Source organism: Gopherus evgoodei, chromosome 2 (assembly GCF_007399415.2).
Source record: "Gopherus evgoodei ecotype Sinaloan lineage chromosome 2, rGopEvg1_v1.p, whole genome shotgun sequence".
Lineage (NCBI taxonomy): Eukaryota > Metazoa > Chordata > Testudines > Testudinidae > Gopherus > Gopherus evgoodei.
This window is the reverse complement of record NC_044323.1, coordinates 40,341,583-40,359,796: the sequence shown is the minus strand read 5'-3', so window position 1 is coordinate 40,359,796 and position 18,214 is coordinate 40,341,583. Positions and strand designations below refer to the sequence as shown.

At 43.2% G+C, this 18,214-nt stretch overlaps 1 protein-coding gene across 2 annotated transcripts in view; it reads right to left on the bottom strand.

Moving 5' to 3' along the window:
• Positions 1-570: 570 nt before the first annotated feature.
• Positions 571-18,214, bottom strand: part of ST8SIA6 (ST8 alpha-N-acetyl-neuraminide alpha-2,8-sialyltransferase 6) — a 44,024-nt gene continuing 26,380 nt past the window's right edge. For both annotated transcript variants that reach the window (XM_030550441.1, XM_030550442.1), the window contains exons 5-9: positions 16,310-16,454; positions 11,145-11,257; positions 8,841-8,933; positions 6,192-6,664; positions 571-1,708 (exon numbers count right to left, since the gene is read on the bottom strand). In XM_030550441.1, coding sequence (XP_030406301.1) covers positions 6,196-6,664; positions 8,841-8,933; positions 11,145-11,257; positions 16,310-16,454 — 820 coding nt within the window. In that variant the 3' untranslated portion in view covers positions 571-1,708; positions 6,192-6,195. The remainder of the gene's footprint in view (positions 1,709-6,191; positions 6,665-8,840; positions 8,934-11,144; positions 11,258-16,309; positions 16,455-18,214) is intronic.

Sequence of the window (18,214 nt, the reverse complement as noted above, 5' to 3'; positions counted from 1 at the left end):
ATCTGTGAGTAATAATGTGCAAAGGAACAGAACATCACTTCCTGTAAATCAAAAGCACAGGAACAAAGGTTCAGTCCAACTACCGCTAAAGTTAACAGGGTTCTTTCCAGAAGGGACAACTTTGCCTCTGCTCTGGACCCTATATGCTTCTCCACTGGTGTTTAAGGACCATACAGGAGTCACCAGGGGAGAACTGCTTCATCACAAGACTAGTATGGGGCTGTCCATACACAACCCCACCCCCACTACAATCCCTGGCATAGGGCATGCAGCTTGGGGCAGGACACTGGAACAGCTCTACTGTACAGTTTTAATGGAATGCCTCAGATGTCCTAACTCCTTGGTAGATTTTGTGTCTTGATGTCAGTGAGCTGCAGGAAGAAACATAAAGGGTGACTGAGGTTTTGCAGTTGGTTTCTTCGGCTGACAGCTCTATTTCGTATATGGGCAGAGATGTACAGCTGTGGTCAGGGCTGGCTTTAGGCCTATTCCACCAATTCCCCTGAATTGGGCCCCGCGCCTAAGAGGGCCCTGCACCCAGTGAGAATCCCTTCTCTGGCTAGAGGTGCCTTTTTAATTTTTACTCACCTGGCGGTGCTCCAGGTCTTCAATGGCACTTAGGCAGCAGGTCCTTCGCTCGCTTCGGGTCTTCAGCGACACTCTGGCAGCGGGTCCTTCACTTGCTCTGGGTCTTCGGTGGCACTTCAGTGGCAGGTCCTTCAGTGCCGCTGAAGACCTGGAGCGAGGCAAGGACCTGCCGCCGAAGTGCCACTGAAAACTGGGAGCACTGCCTGGTGAATACAAGTCCCATGTATTTTTTTACATGTTTTTTTTAAAGTCATCCCTGCCAGGGCCCCACCGAAACTGTTCAAATTGGGCCTCGCACTTCCTAAAGCCGGCCCTGACTGTGGTGGAGGAGAAATGCCCCTAATGGTGTGCACTACCAGGGTTCTAGGAGGCACAACATAGAATCCAGCCCATTGTCCTTAGCAGGAGTTGAACTGAACCAACAAGAGAATACAATTAAACAAACTATGGTTTAAAAAAAAATTATAGGTCTCTGATCCTGCAAAAGCCTACACCATGCAAACAAGTAGTCCTATTACATCCACGAGGTTACTCGCAGTGCGTAAAATTAAACACAGGGGTAAGGGCTTATCTACTTGGGGAAACTGACTGGTGGTATAACACCCTAGTGTGGGCACTCTACTCCACAATCAAAATAACTTTTTTCTGCAATAACTATTCCACTTAGTGGAGGAATTTGCAGGATCAATGCCTTCAGTAGAAAAAGTCCATTGCCAAATCTAACACATCATACCAGGGAGCTAATAAATACACACATTTGTACATCTTATATGAAAAGAACAAAAATGTCAAAACATTTTTAAATTATAATAATTTAACAAGCAAACTATTACGGAAGTCATATAGTGGCACCATCTTGAGATTGTGGTTTGTTAAATTTAACCAATAGTCAGGAGTTCCAAAGATTTTCCAGATAAATTTTGTTTGCATAAACAATTTTGATTACAAGAAGTTCAAAAATGTAGCAATCACTATGTCAAAAATCATTCACTTTTCTCCTTAAGTGTAAAATATTTCCAAATTATAATAGTGCAGTTTAATGCTCACAAAACAACATCATATCAAATCCATTACCAAACTTTTGAGATATACACAAATGTTCTCCTTTGGAATCACCACCCTGGAATTAAAACAAAAACAACAATATGTGTTACTGTTTCCTGTACATAAGTAAACCGTATATTAGATTCAAAATAAGCCAATTTTTACAAATCTTATAACTTAAACCTGTTTTGCCTCACACATCTGTATTCAACCTTATGTTAGAATAGAGAGTCTGTTACAGAGATCTGTTATACAACATCATAGGCTCATAGAATCCTCAGGGTGTGGAAAGGACTGATCGTGAGCTATCTAGTTCAAACGTCTGTTTTCTTTAGAGGAGGACTCTAAGCTCACTAGAGCATCTCCAGTAGTTGTTATTCAGCAGTGCCTACAGTTAGGCCACAGCATGGTATGCCTCTTTATCACCTCATCACCAGCTTTTATCAGCTAAGTAGGGTCGGGCCTGGTCAATATGTACATGGGAGATAGACAGAGAAAATTCAGATACAAATATAAGATGGCTGTAGAGGCAACTTAGTGTTTCAGATTCTTGCATTCCTTCTCCTCTCCTTCCTAATTACAATTAGCACAAATTAATTGTAAATAAAATTTTGTTTCCATTTCCAGTTTCCGATCCATTATATCTATTTGGAGGCTTGCTAGTTAGACAAGAACAATATCTCTTCACCGGCGCAATCATGCCCATTGCGGCCCAGATTCAGGATAGCACTTCAGCACATGCCTAACTTTAAATGTGTGAGTAGTCCCACTGAGTTCATAGAGTCGACTCATGAGCTAAAAGTTCGCACATGCTGAAGTGCTATGGTGGATCAGGACTTCTATGCAGCACTACAGCAAGGGCAGCTGCTGCTAAGGCTGCATGGCTCCAGAAGTTGCTACATAGCCTTCTCTGGCTTGGCTGGAAAGTCACATTATTGCTTGCCTTTGTATTAATAGTTGGGGATCGGTCCTGCTTTGAGCAGGGGGTTGGACTAGATGACCTCCTAAGGTCCCTTCCAACCCTGATATTCTATGATTCTAAAAATAGCTGCCTTTGGACCATCTGACTACAGCTGAAAAACCCAACCCCAATCCTCACTGACCTCATATATTCAAACTGAGGCTCAGATGAAGGCATGTTAGCCATACTTTTCTGTCTGGCCCTACCTACAGACACCCGTCCCCTTCCTCTCCAAGGAGCAGCTCAATTCCACCACTCTGCTCAGCCCCTCCTCCTTTTGCCCCTCCCCTCTGATGGGCAGCCCAGCAATATTAACCTGCTTAGCCACACCTCCTCCTCCTCCTGCCCCTGAGATGGCTCAATCATCCCTGCTTCACTCCTGCTCTCTGGCCGGCCACCCACCCCTGTGAGCAGCAGCTTAATGCTTATGCCAGATACCCCTTAGTCTGGAGCCAGTCTCCTTGTCTCTTTCTGGCAGGCAGAACACCCAGTCTGTTTGCTTGTCCAGACGGCATTTCCACTTGAAGGAGCCTTCTGAACAATATGATTTTTGCCAGACTAATGAGAAAGGGCCTATTTTTTAACTCTGGGGCCTATGTTTATTTGAATCCTCCAGGCTTATCTGGTTAAATCAATGCGCAAACAAGACTCTGTTCAACCAGAGCCAAAGCCAAAATGACTTAGTTATCTAATACAAAATAATCTAGATCAGTGATTCTCAACCTTTTTAATACCAGGGACTGGCTTGCTGCCTTCCTCAACTGGATCAGGGAGATGTCAGGGACTGGTGCCGGTCCACAGAACGGTCATTGAGAAACACTTCTAGATCATTCTTTTAGTGTAATTCCAGGATTCTGCTGGATCTCTCATTCTCTCTGTGACAAAGTATACATATATTCTAGTGCAAATATGTGTGGGGCTGCGTGTGCCTAAGGACATGTGTGCATGAGTGTGTATTTAAGTAGATGGAGCTCCCATTCTACTTTGAACTGATTCTACACATACTGGCCATCAGCTGGTGGAAAATGGTGCCACTTCATTGGTGTCAATGGATCTGTGCCAAATTACACTGCTGGAAGATTTGGCCCACTGTATGAAGTACAATCTTCCCCTTTTCCTGTGGTTTGGCTTTATGGGTGACTTAAGTTGCAATGGAAATGTAAGCCTCAGACTAAGCTTTCTTCTTGACTACTCCTAGAGTTTTCTTGACAACACATCAGTAGCCCAAACCACAATTTCCTCTCTCCAAAAAGAGACACTTTTCTTATCACCAGGGTGGAGTTAACAAGCCACACCTGCTACAAGGATTTATCAGGAATCAGTTACCATCTCCCTGCAGGGTTCTACACCTGCTAAAAGGGTGGGTCAACAGGAAAATCCTGCCACTTTGATACAGTATGAGAGCATTGCTCTACTGAAGTCAACAAAACGGTAACATCCTCAGAGAGTGAACACTGTGGGCAAGATTATGGCTGAAACCTCTGTGGGTGCCCCAAGGCGGAAGAGAATCTAAGGAACATGCCCCAGTTGCATACACATGCAGGAGACAGACCCAGACCTAATCTTTGTGCTCGCTAGAGTGTGGAATATTTTTTAAAAAAATTATGAAAAACCATCTGATTTCTAAAAGACCATTTTACAATGAAAAACTTCATTAAAAATTTCAACCATCTTAATAAAACCTTTCACTTCTTTGTTGTTAAAGGACTAAATTCTTTCCTATTAGAAATGCAAGCCATTAAGTCAAAAAGTTTCAGTATTAGGGCAGTGCAATTTACTCCTCAGATTGTTTTTTGCAGCTTCCTGTGAAAATCTGGCCACAGAAATGGTTTTCAGATCCTCAATCTGTCAAGCATTGACAGTGTTTAATTCACCCATACATATGCTTAAGCTTTTTTGTGACTCCTATGTCCTCCATTCTGATGAAAAATTCATAAATGGTTTCCTATTAATTTTCCTAGCTGGCATAGTTACTATAATTAAAGTTATATGGCATAGTTATCATGATTAATATTATATGAAGTGCAAACAGTGGAAACTGCGGGATGTAAAAAGCATAGCAACTGTATGTGTGATTATGAAATACATTATGTATTTCTCAACATTCCCTATATGCCATTCCTTTTTACAGTTAAAAAGGATAACCTAGTAATGTGTGTGCTCAAGCATGCATCTCCCCATCCCCCCATTCTATTATGTACTGTAATGTTATGTATAAGCCATCCTCATTCTGTTTTATTCTTTTGAACATGGGAAGATCTGAAACCATTGGAAGAAAATTGTGCTTATTTGGCTTGGCCCAGCAATCTGAATGGCTAAAAGGTAGCAATCTTATTGTTATGAATCAACTGTGAAATGTATATTTGAAAGCGCATTTTCTAAATAGCACTGAAAACCATTTTGAAATACATTTCACAGTCTAAGCAGAAGAAAAGTATTTCTTAGCTTTTGAACTTTCAGATTGCTTGGCTGGGTAGTTTTCTTTTATATAACTTGAAAAATGCAGGAGAAAGATTATATCAGCCCAATTAAAATACTATATTCAGGTCTCATTGTAACTTATTTATTGGTGTTTGGACTCCCATCTTTTGGAGAGTCAAAGTCCTAGTAACTATGACTCATAGTCAGCAACAGTACTAGAAGTTGAGCCGGAAATTGATGTAGCTGAAGGATGTACAAACAGCCATATTGGCAGGTTGTGTTTTGTCAACAGGCCAGAAGAATCTCACAACCATACAACAGAATCTCTCCACAGTCAACTGTAATTTGCATTCAGTAAATTGGCTCAAGATCTGGGGCCAGGTTCTGTGCTGCATCTCTTAGGACGCAGAACAAAGAAGATGCATCCCAGGCAAAAAGGGTGCAGTGCTTCATGGCTCTATGATGCTCTGTGGGTCAGTGCAGTCCCCAAAGTAAGTTATAGCAGTCCCAAGAGCTGTTGTGACCTATGGAAGCTTCTATACTTTTGTCAACCAGCTGCTCCCTCTCCTTGTGCCAAACTGGCATAGCCACTCTGCAGGGACATGTAAGTGGGGGGCACAAGGTTGCATACATCTGCCATATGCTGCCTCTTCTCTGGGTGAATTTGTCCATGGACTGCTTGGCCCTTTTTAGGTCCCGTACACTGTTGCATCAGTGTAGAAAGGTTTAGGCAGCACCAGAATCTCACCTCTTCTCTCTTTCAGGTGGTAGAATGTGTCTGTCTTAAATAATGCAGCCCACTTTTTGTCAAAACAGCACACCTTGGGGAATCCATCACAAAACACAAAAAAGACTGGCAGTCACACATTTGGGGCAATGGAACACTATTGATAGATTGAGTTGTGACAATCATGGATGGTGCTGCCAATCCTTCATGTATGCAGAAGGATTGGCAGTGTGGAGGAAAATGTCTGAGCTGACCCTAACCTTTCATCTCCATGGTGCTGTACATATAGGCAGAGCAGTCAAGCCTCCCTCTAATTCATATACACAACTCTCATTGACTCTTTGGGAATAATGTGCGTATCTGGGGAACACCACCTGGTCACAAAAAAGGCATTTTTGCCCTGATATTCTCTTAAACGGAAGCATTTTATCTTTGAGGAATCTGACTTACCTTTTCAGTCTGAGTCACATTTACCAAACTGCAGCTTCAGAATGCCCTTTCCATGAAGTTGGAGAATCTGGTTGTATTCTTTGGGCATTGCATGGAAACCTGGTTTGGGCAGTTGGTTGTCATAATAGTGGTGACTGATTGGCATCTCCTCTGTGGTTTTAGAGAAAGGCCAGAAGCCATACAACTTCACATTCTCACACAGTTCAATAGCAGCACTAGCAATCATAAAACCAGAAGACAGTCGATATGCTTTCACGCCCTTTGTTCTCCAGAACTGGGCTAGACTTTTCAGGTACCTGGGATGAAAAAATATCGCCCTCTGTTTTGCTCTGAATTCTTGTAGAGTGTGGTATACTTTGAAAGAAGTACCTGTGTTGCTTTTGAAGGAAAATGCTGGCAATAAAAGGAAAGCATTTCCATAACTTGCAATATTCTCCAGAAATGTCACCTTCTTTTCATTCAGCTTGTTGTATCTGTCAAATAAAATTCCTAGTGAACTTATCAGTTTTAGAGGGGAAAAAAATGCTTGAATTCAACAATTTATTATTGCAGGCAGGAGTTTCACAACTGCTTGAGCAAGTAATCTGTGAGCACTATTACTGCCATTTAATCTGTACATGTAGAAAATGTGATATGATCCCAGTTTTACATGCGCTATTATGAAAATCTGGTCTTATATGATTTATTTAATAATTACAAATTCACTATATAATTTACTTAATTTCACAGGAATTGCCATACCAAACCAGACCTGTGGTCCACCTAGTCCAGGATCATGTCTTCAAAGGAAGGTGCGAGAAGCCCCACACATTTAAAAATGGGCACACTAGCATATACTATAAAAATCTTTATGCAAAGTAGTTACTACATGTGTGAGGTAGCTGCTTTACAAATATAGGCTGCAACTGTGCAAAGACTTGTGCATGAGCCTAGTATATGAATAGTCCTCATGGAGTTAAAGGTAAGCACATGCTTAAGCCTTTGCAGAATCAGAACCTTAGCTGCTTTTTAAATACTGCTGGACTGATTGTCCAAGCTCCTGACACCCAAAGCTCCCACTGACTCAGCACTTCTGAAGATTAGACCATACTTCTAATGAATTGCCAGATCCCAGGTCATAAACTGTTGAGCCCTCCAAAATTCTGCAATGATCAAAGTGATTTTGCTTTGGGACTTTATTGCAGGGCTGAAACATAGTTTTTACATCTGTACTGTAAATGCCTTGAAAACACAGTCCATAACAGAATGGTTGATATAACTTCAACTATAGTGTTGTGAGAAGAACCTCACACTTAGCTTGCTAATTAGAAGTTAAAGTAGAGCAGTTCTCTAGACAACCCTTTCCCTCTCCTCCTTCTAAGGCACTTACAGCTTTCTCTGAATAATAAAGTCATTGAAATGGCCAAATCCCAAAGTCCTGACTCATTTTTACTGAGTCCTTATTAAGGTTAACGCTGTTAACTTCCGTGGAGGTTTGCCTGAATAAAAACAGAGTAAAAACTTAGTGGAACATCATGATTAAGCCCAAGAGCAATAATTAGCTTCAATAGTCACCAATGAAACTGTCTTCTTATGCTAAACCTCTGGACCAAATTTTGCTTTTACTTGCAACTCCATTGACGTCAATGGGCCAAATTCACTGCTGGTGTAAGCCACTAATACATCTCCATTTACGTTAATAAGGATTGCAAGAGAATCAAAGCAGAATTTATTCCAAAGACTCCAGCTATCTCCTAGATTCAGTGACAAACTTCTTTTAGAGATACAAGATGGGGAGGCAATAGCTTTTACTGGACCAACTTCTGATGGTGAGAAAGACAGAAGTTGGTCTAATAAAAGATATTACCTCACCCATCTTCCCTCTCTAATATCCTAGGACCGACATGGCTACAACAAAACTTCAGTTTTCTGTGTATTCGACTGTTTTCATCTCACTGTTAAGCTCGAGTCAATTTTGTCTGGTTGTGTCTGTTTGAGAAATACAGGGACGAGAGACTGGAAGATTATTAAGCAGTAAATATCAACATACCACACTGGTTCATTTGGCAGATAAGCACTAGCTAGAACAGCTTGTGGTCCAATGTGAAACTGAAGATTATACAATAACTAGCAAGTTCTAATTAGACTTTTGTTGTTGTTGGTTTCTTCCCAAGAAGGGGATGAAAGCAAAATACTGTAGAGAAAAAAGGGGAGATCCACTTTGGGTTGGATTCTTTAGTGTTCAGACAATTATAGAAATGTAGGTCCCAATTCAGGACAGCACTTGAGCACATGCTTAACTATAAGTTCCACTAATGGACTTAGACACATGCTTAAGGGCTTTCCTAAATCATGGCTATAATGCCAGCTTTTCAGAATGGATTTAAGATGAGAAATGCTGCTATTTCCCCTGGTTAGGAACACGTGGATGGGTGCAAACAGAGGCACTGCTAATCTCTGTATTGTTGACTCATTTCTGTTCAAAAGGACTTGTTGAATGGGTTTCCATTCACTGGTATGCCTTTTACCTGGGAATTAAGAATCACTGATGAAGTAATCAGAATGCATTGCCCACTGTGATGGCATTCCAAAGGGTTTAATAACAAAATCTAAAGCATGACAAACAATTAAACAACATTACACAGGAAAAAAAATTATAATGATACTTACTTCTGTGCTATGATACTTGGATTAACAGTCACGAGACTTGTTTTATTGCCAACATCTTTGCTAATGCTTCCTGTGGTTGGGGGAAGGTTACACCTGAGGTTTAGAAACAGTTATTTAAAGAGAGCCCCACCACAAATGCCGTGCTGTTATTCTATGCAAATTCCTCAACTGCACCGTAATATTTACGACATCTCCCTCCAAGCACCCGATAAATAAATAAATATTAATGAACCCTTACAACATGCCTGAAAAATAAGTATTTGACCTGTTTAACAAATGTACACTGAAGTACACAGAGTCACATTTTCTCCATATCACATGAGTCAGTAGCCAAGCTATTAATAACCCAGGAAGTCCCACCTCCCAGTTCCTCTGCTCTATCCACTAGACTAGAACCTGCTACTATTTCCTTCCAAGATAAAGTAATGCAGCTCCTCTAAAGGTTCTGTAGTTTTTTTTGACTCAAAACCATGTAATTAATAATCAGATGCAATTGGCATAGTGATATTATTGCCTGTATCAAAGATGAAAATGGAAAACTGTCCAACTACTAATGCATTCCAACTACTGATTCAGTAGTAAATAGTCAATTTCTATTAAAGATAAAGAAGAAAAAGTTTTAGCCTGAATTATGCTTATCATTTATGTTCTTTAAAAACCTGCTACATTTAGGTTTAGCATCTCATCTTGTAAGTTCATCACTTCTATTCAGGCCAATCACCTAAATTAGACATGGGAAGGCTTCTCTTTTGTCTTATTTAAAAGCACCAGATGTAAGTCAGAAATAAGAAAGGTGACAAAATCCAGTGGAGATGGGTGTGGACTCAGAGGTCTGCCTGCAAGGTTGTCGCTCGTTCACATGTTGGAAAATTTCTGGTGGAGAACAAAGTGGGAATTTTATTTCCACAACATGGAGTGAGACTCAAAAGGAATCTCTGCCACCCATGCTCAGACTCAAGGTTTGAGGTGGGTTCGAGAGTCCAAGCTGCCATCCAAGCCGGAACGTCCACACTGCTATTTTTTGTGTGCTAGCTCGAGCCCCACTAGTGCAGGTCTGTCTACCTGGGCTGGGAGGCTTGCTCTCAGCTGCAGGATAGACATACCCGTAGGCACCTCAAGAGGCAGTTAGGTGCCTATAGGGATTTTCAAAAGTGCCAAGGTGCCCAACACCCACTGGGAGTTTGAGAAGGTATTTAGATGCCTATCTGTATCTTCAGGCACCTAAACACCTTTAAAAACCTGGCCCCTAGGCATTGCTCCACTCAGCATTGCAAGGCCTAAAAACCTTTAAAAACCTAGACCTGAGGCCCCAATCCAGCAAAACATGTAACCATTATGCTTGACTTTATACCTATGAGTGTCAATTGGTAACATTTTTAAAAGTACTCAAAGTGACTTAGGCTCCTAAGTACCTTTGAAAACTGATTTTAGGTATCTGAAAATGCCAGCAGGGGCCTAGGGGATTTTCAAAAGTGATCAAGAAGGTTAAGGTGCCTGGCACGAAGATTTTAAGGTAAAGGCAAGCATGTAACATATTTAATGATAGCTTATATCAGTCTTTTTTAAAAGATCTCTTCTCCTGATCCCAAGAAAAACATCCCTCAACCCTAAATGATAGTCAATAAGCAAAAAATGGAGCTTCTCAGAGGCTCAACTCCCAAATTGGAACACATCCAGGTTCATAGACTAAGGCCAGAAGGGACCACCGTGATCATCTAGTCTGACCTGCACATTGCAGACCACAGAACCTCACCCACCCACTCTTGTAATAGACTCCTAACCTCAGGCTGAGTCACTGAAGGCCTCAGATCATAATTTAAAGACTTCAAGTTACAGAGAATCCACCATTTACATGACCTGTGCCCCATACTGCAGAGGAAGGTGAAAAACCCCAGGGTCTCCGCCAATCTGATACAAGGGGAAATTCCTTCCCAACCCCAAATATGGTGATCAGTTAGACCTGAGTATGTGGGCAAGACCCAACAGTCAGACACTTGGGAAAGAATTGCTGGCATTCTCTGAAATCGCAGGTGTGTGAACACATGTGCGCTTTTTTCTGCTTCTGCTCTTTTCTTATATGCACCCAGAGTAGTGACATTTACAGAGCCGAACATGATGCTTGGCTATTGTGTTGAAGAATGGGGCAGACAGACTGAGAAGATGGGGAAAACGTGGCTGGGGCGCACGTGCACACCCACTAACCATAGCACAGTCGTTTAGTTTACTTTTTGGCCTACAAAGCTTGACAGAATCCCTTCAAGAGCTTTTGCGCTCTAAATCCCATTAGTGTTTAGCAGAGCTTACCTAAATACAAAGTCAGAGTTATCGATTTCAGCTCCACAGCTGGAATTTTTCAGAATGCCCCCATTTCCAACCACTGCACAGTGCTTAAAAGGATAGCCCAGAAGGGGTGGGGACTGAAAAGAACAAAAAGAGCATGAACAGAGTTTGGGATGGGTTTTTTTTGCATTTCTCATGATATGGAATCAGAACTATTACTACTTGCAGGCTAACTCCAATAAAGTGCAGAGAACACACACACAGAATGCAGCACGTGTCTGTCACAAACAGTCAGAAGTAACAGAGAGGTGGAAAGAGCAAGACTGGACTGTGAGCTACTATCTTTGCTTTCAACAGTTTGGGGAAGTCTCTTTGCATTGTTAAAATTGACCAAAAAGATAAATAAACTTGCTTTGTTATGTTTACCATGCAATACTCCTGTTATGGACAGCGTCTCCTGAGGGACACAGGGTATGTCTACACTGCAATGTAAGCCCAGGGTTAGTGGGACTCGTGTCTGCTGACTCATGTTAAGGAATCCTGGATTTAAGCATCTACACTGTTTTTAACACTATGTTAAGACTGTTCTAACCCATGCTTCAATCTGGGGCTCTGGCATCCACACAGCTGCACACAGACCTGAGCCAAATCAACCATATCCCAGCGTTGCAAGTGCTGCTCTAGCCCTCTGACCGTGATGTACTGTGGGAAAACTTTACTGCCCACCCTATTACAGGAAGTCTGAACAACCTGAGTCTGCTGAGTAGTCATTTTGGTTTGTGCATTCCCAATTACTGGATCCAGCAACATGGAGGAGGTGCCTTCGGAAGAACTTCTCTTGCTTATGCTTTCACTTCTGTGTCAGAAAACTGGCAAAGCATCCATGAGGCATTGGTGGACATTTCAGCAGCATTTTCTGTCCCACTGAAGGCACCTGATGGATTTCCTGGTGGAGTAGCAGGAGGAGGAGTACCCTGGCATCGCAGACTCACACTGGCTGATGCTGCTTGGTACAACTGGCATAGCCACTAATGCCCCATATGTAGACCAGCGCTTCTCGTGCAAGGCCACAAGCATATTGTCATGAAGACCTGGGATGACCAGAACTTTTAGATGAAGCAAGCTACAGTTCTGGAGCTTTCTGAGCAGCTTACCCCCAACCTTCCAGTGTAAAGAGACACAACTGAGGTCAGTCATGCTGGTCCAGAAACAGGTTTCTATAACTGTCTGGAAGCTGGCTATTCTGGACTGCTACAGGTCTGTTGCCAACCAGTTTGGGGTTGGAAAGTTGGCTGTGGGTAAAGTGGTGACAGAGATATCTGAGGCAATCAGGCATGCAGCTCTTTGCCCAGGTGGAGGAGATGGTTTCAGCGAGGGAGCAGGCACTTGCAAAGCAGTTCCTGGAACAGGAGAGGTAGCTAAGGGAGGAGGACAGAGCTCAGAGAGAATTGTTTCAGCAACTCCTCCTGCTTCTCAGCAAGCCATTGCTCCAGGCTTTCATCCCTCTTCTTCTGGTACTGGACCTGCTAGTCTGCTGTGTCATGAACATTGATCATAACTTATGAAAATGCTTTCTTTTGGAATGGCCTGTGAGGGTACACTGGGCCATGGATCAATTCCTGATGAACAGCAGGCAGTAGAGGTTGAGCGGCCTGAAAGAGGACAAGAAACAGAGGGTTACTATCTAAAGTAGCTCAGTGGAGGAGCACAGAATTAACTCTTGTGGAATCTCAAGGACATAAAAAATACATTTTGAAACTGAACCCAACATGTATTGCGAAGGAGATGCTTCAGTCCACATTCTTTCTGGGCACAACCTGGTTATTTGCAGTTACAGAAGGGCAGAAACAGTGGCATTGTTAAAATAACCTGCTTTCTGTTTTATAAACATTTTATAATTAAGTGGCATACGGAGCATATATCCGGGGGAGGGTAGTGCCCTTACTGCAAAAAGGCTTTTCCCGTCATTTCAGGCCTTTCACACTTCGGAGGACATAATGGTTCTTGTGGCGCCCTACTGCCAAAGGGAGATGTTATTCCAAGCTGCTAGTGGGAAACCTGCAGTGTATGCAGCGGAAGTAGTCAAATCTATAGTGACTGAACAGCACATCTGTGAGTGGAGTGGGCTAGTCAGCTACTGAGGTGGCCCTGGAAAGTACACCATTCCCCACAATGTAACTGCATATCTGGAGTTCCTGCTTCAGGAAAAAAGTTTGCAGCTACCACTAACCAGAATTGGGTCTGAATCCATGAGGGAATTAACAGGATGCTGTGTTAGCTCACACATTGCTTTACCCTGTTATTGTTGCTCACAAGCATGAAGAACTCCACAGCCTTCTGCACCCACCACGGTTCTGGACAAAAACTGACACCCAACTTGTACGTGGGAGAAATAATTTGGTGACCCACAGACTGCATCTAACTGAAATGGACTAGATTTGGAAATAGAGAACAGTCTCTCTCTCTCTCTCTCTCTCTCTCTCTCTCTCTCTCTCTCTCTCTCTCTCTCTCACACACACACACACACACACACACACACACGTTCCCCGTTTCCAAGTGGCTCCATAGAGGAAGGAGGAATGATTACGGAGAGGCAAATTTCAAGCCCTAACTACTGAAAGGAAAATATGCATGACCCTGGCAAACATCTGTGACCTTACAGTGAAAACACTTTTACAGCTGTTTATGACTGTTTGAAATTCCCAGTCACCATTTTGAACTCCACGTAGTTGGGGATGGGAGCGGAGAGGGGACACCAAGGTGCTTTGATACAATCCACCATTACCGGACACACACTGGTAGCCGGAGCGGATCATAACTTGTGCATTGCTTCTAAAGCAGAAATCCCTCCCAATACTGTAATAATTAACTGTAAATCAGAGTCACAAACTTACCCGGTTCCAGAGCGGCTTCTGTCTCCCCCAGGTTTGCTAGACTCAGTAGTGGGCCGTTCTCAGAGGGAGAGAAATCAAACAGCTCTTCTGAGTAGGGACCTTGAATTTGCTGTTGATCCTGATCCACAGCCTCCTCTGGGATTGGTTTAACAAATAGTCACTTCATGCACCTCTCTTGGAGCCTGCTGCTGGCTCTCATCCATTCCCATGCTGGATTCAGGGGCCAGCAGGGCACCATTCCAGCTCACCAGGTTGTTATCATGCATGTTGGCTCCATGCTGAGTGCAGTGCCCAGCACTCGGTCAAACTCCTCATAAAACAGCCATGGTGTTGGCAAGTTGCCCGAGCTGTGGTTCTTGTCTCTGGTCTTCCAGTACTTGCTCTTCAGCCTCTTACTACGCTCCTTGCACTGATCACCCATCTAAAGCGGTCAGCTTTTTTAGCTATCTGCTGGTACACATGGTCATTCCTGGTACTTCTGCTGAAGTTCAGTTTTACTGGCCTTACACCAGAGATTCACCAAAATTGGGCTGTGTTCCCGTGACCATGAAGCAGCACGATTTACAAAAGTCTTGCCCTGCTCAGTGTCTACTGCAAACCCAAGAGGCTCTCTGATAGTGTGCCGGGAGCTTGGTGTTCAGAAGAGGAGTTAATGCTGACCTGAGCTGCTGTCATACGCCAATGGGGGTGACTCATTTTCAATACAGTCGACTGGAGATTTTTGGGATAGTGAGGGCTAAGGAGGTTCGCCCACAGAATTGTGGGACACTTTTGGCAGACTCCCAGGACAAGAGTAAAGCAAGGCTGCATCTACATTGCAAAGCAATAGGGCTCCAACCTGGGGTCCTGGCTTGACTTATGCTCAGACCCTGCAGCCCTGAGGGTCCTAGGATCCTGGGTCTATGCAATTGCAGTGTAGATGCAAGGGGCGGGGGGATACACTTGAGCCTGAGCTTAAGCATGGAATTGCAGTGCGGACATACCCTTAGTGGGACCACGTATCTAGGGAGACCTCCAGGAACTACTACTGCCAGGGGGAAATGCAGGTGCTTAATGTTATCCTTCCCCTTCTCTCAGGCAGGCCACATGGGCTGAGAGGGAGAAGGAGAGAAACAGTAGAGGGTGCCATACGAGAAAGCAAGGAAGTGCGTGAAAGCTGGTAAATGCCAGTCCTTATAGAAGAAGTTTATCTCAAGACAACACAATAAAAAAGGGCTTTGTTTGGAAAACCAAGGCACCTCTTTTACGTTGGAGAAAGAACGTGTCTTTCTACAGTGAAACAGAGTGACAAAAACCCGAGGGACAAACCCGAGGCTAAACTAGTCTGGCTTGGATAGCAAGTGCATGTACATATGAGCAGACACCAGAGGCCTGATTCTCCTCTCACTGACCCTAGTTTTACACCACTGTAACTTTATCTACTTTAATGGAATTACTCCTGATTTACATCCTTCGAGAGGAAGATCAGTTCCATTGTACTTAAACATATACAAGAAGAAGCTCAAGAGGAACCGTGTGTCAGATACACTCAGGAAGGGAGATGCACGTGATCCAATGGCCAGTGTTCCTTTCTGTGCTCCATCCACAGAGGATGTGAGTCTCTAAGACTCTTTAGCTCAGTCTGTAACAGAGTCATGTTTTCAGTTCTAGAGATGTCTGGTTCAGTTCCTGAGATCCATCACAGTCACCAGGATTGGCATGGAATAAAAGAACACAAACCATCTATTGGAGACTGAAACTTTTCATGATCACCTGAAACTAGGTGCGAGAAGAGCAGTGTTAATTTGCACAATGGCCTTCAGTCTATAGACCTGATCTCTTGCCACTGGACTGGAAGTACTAGAGAGAGTTTACAATTTGCAGCATTCTGCAGTAACCTCTATGGCTGAGCTACCAGCGGAGTTCATGGATACTAAAGGTACATCTACACTGCATCTGGGAGCGAGCCTCCCAGGCCAGGTCCACTAGCAGGGCTAGTGCAAGCATGCTAAAAATAGCTGTGTAGATACTGTAGCTTGTGCTCTGAAGTCTGGGGGGCTGAGTCCAAGCTGCAACCTCTACGCAACTATTTTTAGTGCTCTGGTGCAAGCCCCACTAATACAAACCTGTGGACCTGGGCTGTGAGGCTTACATCCAGGTTCAGTGTAGACATATCCTAACAGGAGTCCCAGCCAGCCTCTCTCCTTTGCATGAGAAAGTTATCAAGAAATAAGGAGAGAGAGTGGGAATGGGACCATCCTCTGAAGACCCAAATAAAACAACTGTAGTTCTGAAAGAAAAAGAAACTGTTCTTACCTCAGGCAGCATCCTAAAAATGTCCTCTGTGATGAGGATAGTCTTTTTATTGTCCACCTCATAACTCATGTTACTTCCCAGCGGGGTATTGTTTTGAGAAGCAATAAAGTTGTGAACAGCATCACAGCAGGAAGCTAGTTCTAACCTGCAAAAGACCAGTGTAGCTAATGAATGATAAGGAGGTGGCAGAGAACTAGAAAAGAAAGTCTGTTTTTAATTAATTTAGTTATCTATAAAGCTGTGTGAACCCTTCAGAATGACTTATCCCCTGACTTGCTTTGTAACCAGCCCAAATAGCTCAGCTGTGTCAAGAAAGAGATTGTAGGATTTGTGGCAAACCCAGGAACCCCTTCTCTTTCCTTGTTTTTCCATCCCCCTTTCCAGGCCACAATCACCTTATTATTGTTACAAATTAGTATCACGGAAGCACTGTGGCCCCATCAGAGACCAGGGCCCCACTGTGCAAGGCGTTGGTCAAACAGATAATAAGAGAGTCAGTCCCTGCCCCGAAGAATTATCAAATCAGATTTGCAGCAAAAAATGTAAGCAGTGGATGTAACAATCAGAAGGGATGGGGGAGAGAGGATGCAGGAACAGTGAAGGAAACACCTGGTTATGTAGCTCAGCTATGAGAAAAGCTAGATGGTTTTGAGTTAATTAATTAACGATTAATGTCTTCAACCACTCAGCACAGTTCTGCTGTGCAAGATTTGGCAGACGTTAAATAAATTAAAAGATACAAATAAATAAACATAGGTATCTTCCGTGTCTGGTGTGTGTGAGTGTGTGTGAGAGAGAGAGAGAGCGAGAGAGCGCGCAGGATAAGCCAACATAGTTTGCAAAAACCATCTAACCAATAGGGCAGCCTCCATTTAAATGTCTTCTAGAGGGATGATCATCCAACCCATAACTCAGTTTATTTCCTCCAGGGGTGAGTGTAAATGCTAAGCAGTATTATTTTGAAAAGCAGTAAAGTTGTGATCAGTACCATCAGGACTCTGAAATCTGCCATTGATCCTGCTGCCCTTTGTCTTATTCTGGGATCTGATATACCCCACAATGCACCATGCCCAGGATACTAGGGAATCATTTTAGCCCAGAACTTCAGAAGATATTTAGGAGCTTAATTCCCACTGATGGTCTGGGCCTTTATCTCTAGACACTTTTACCTCACACTTCCAGATTGTCAGCCTGTGGTCAGCAGTGATATCCTTGGAATGTCAAACTGAAAGACTGGCAGATGCTGCCCCTGGATGCCATGTGGGCTTCTCCCAAGCAATAGAAGCAGCAATGATGTTTGTCACTGACTGCGAAGGAACTTGGGCAGGAAGCACAGATTTTAAAGCCTGGGGTCTTCAGCACAGTCCAGTACCCATGCATGGGTATGAGGGGGCAGGGCGTTCATAAGTAAACAGATTCCCCAAAAGTCCACAAACTCCTCTAAATAATTACTAAAATGAGTAAAAACTATGTAAAACAGCTAAATACTATAAAAACCTAACTGTATAAAACCACACTCTTTTTAAAAGGTGCAAGAGGACACTAATAGTTCTGACCCGGATCATGTGGGAGGGAAAAGGAATGGGAGACGTGGCTGGTCTGGCCCGCCTTCTACCGCTTCAGACGAAACCATGAGGCAAGTCAAGGCAAGGGCACATTCCTGAATCAACGGACACTACTTTCAAGTTCTCCGTCTCCTGACACATGGTGGACATGTGTAAACCTTCAATGGAATACTGTAGGGACCATCACTGAAAGAAGAATTAGGTGAACAGTGCTCTGGTGCGCTCTTAGAGCACCACTACCCTTACTCAGAGGGGATAGTGTGGTTACAAAACTGTCTGATACTGTCTAAAAAGAGAGTTATTAATCCTAAGGTAGAGACTCTCTGCAAAACTTTGTGCA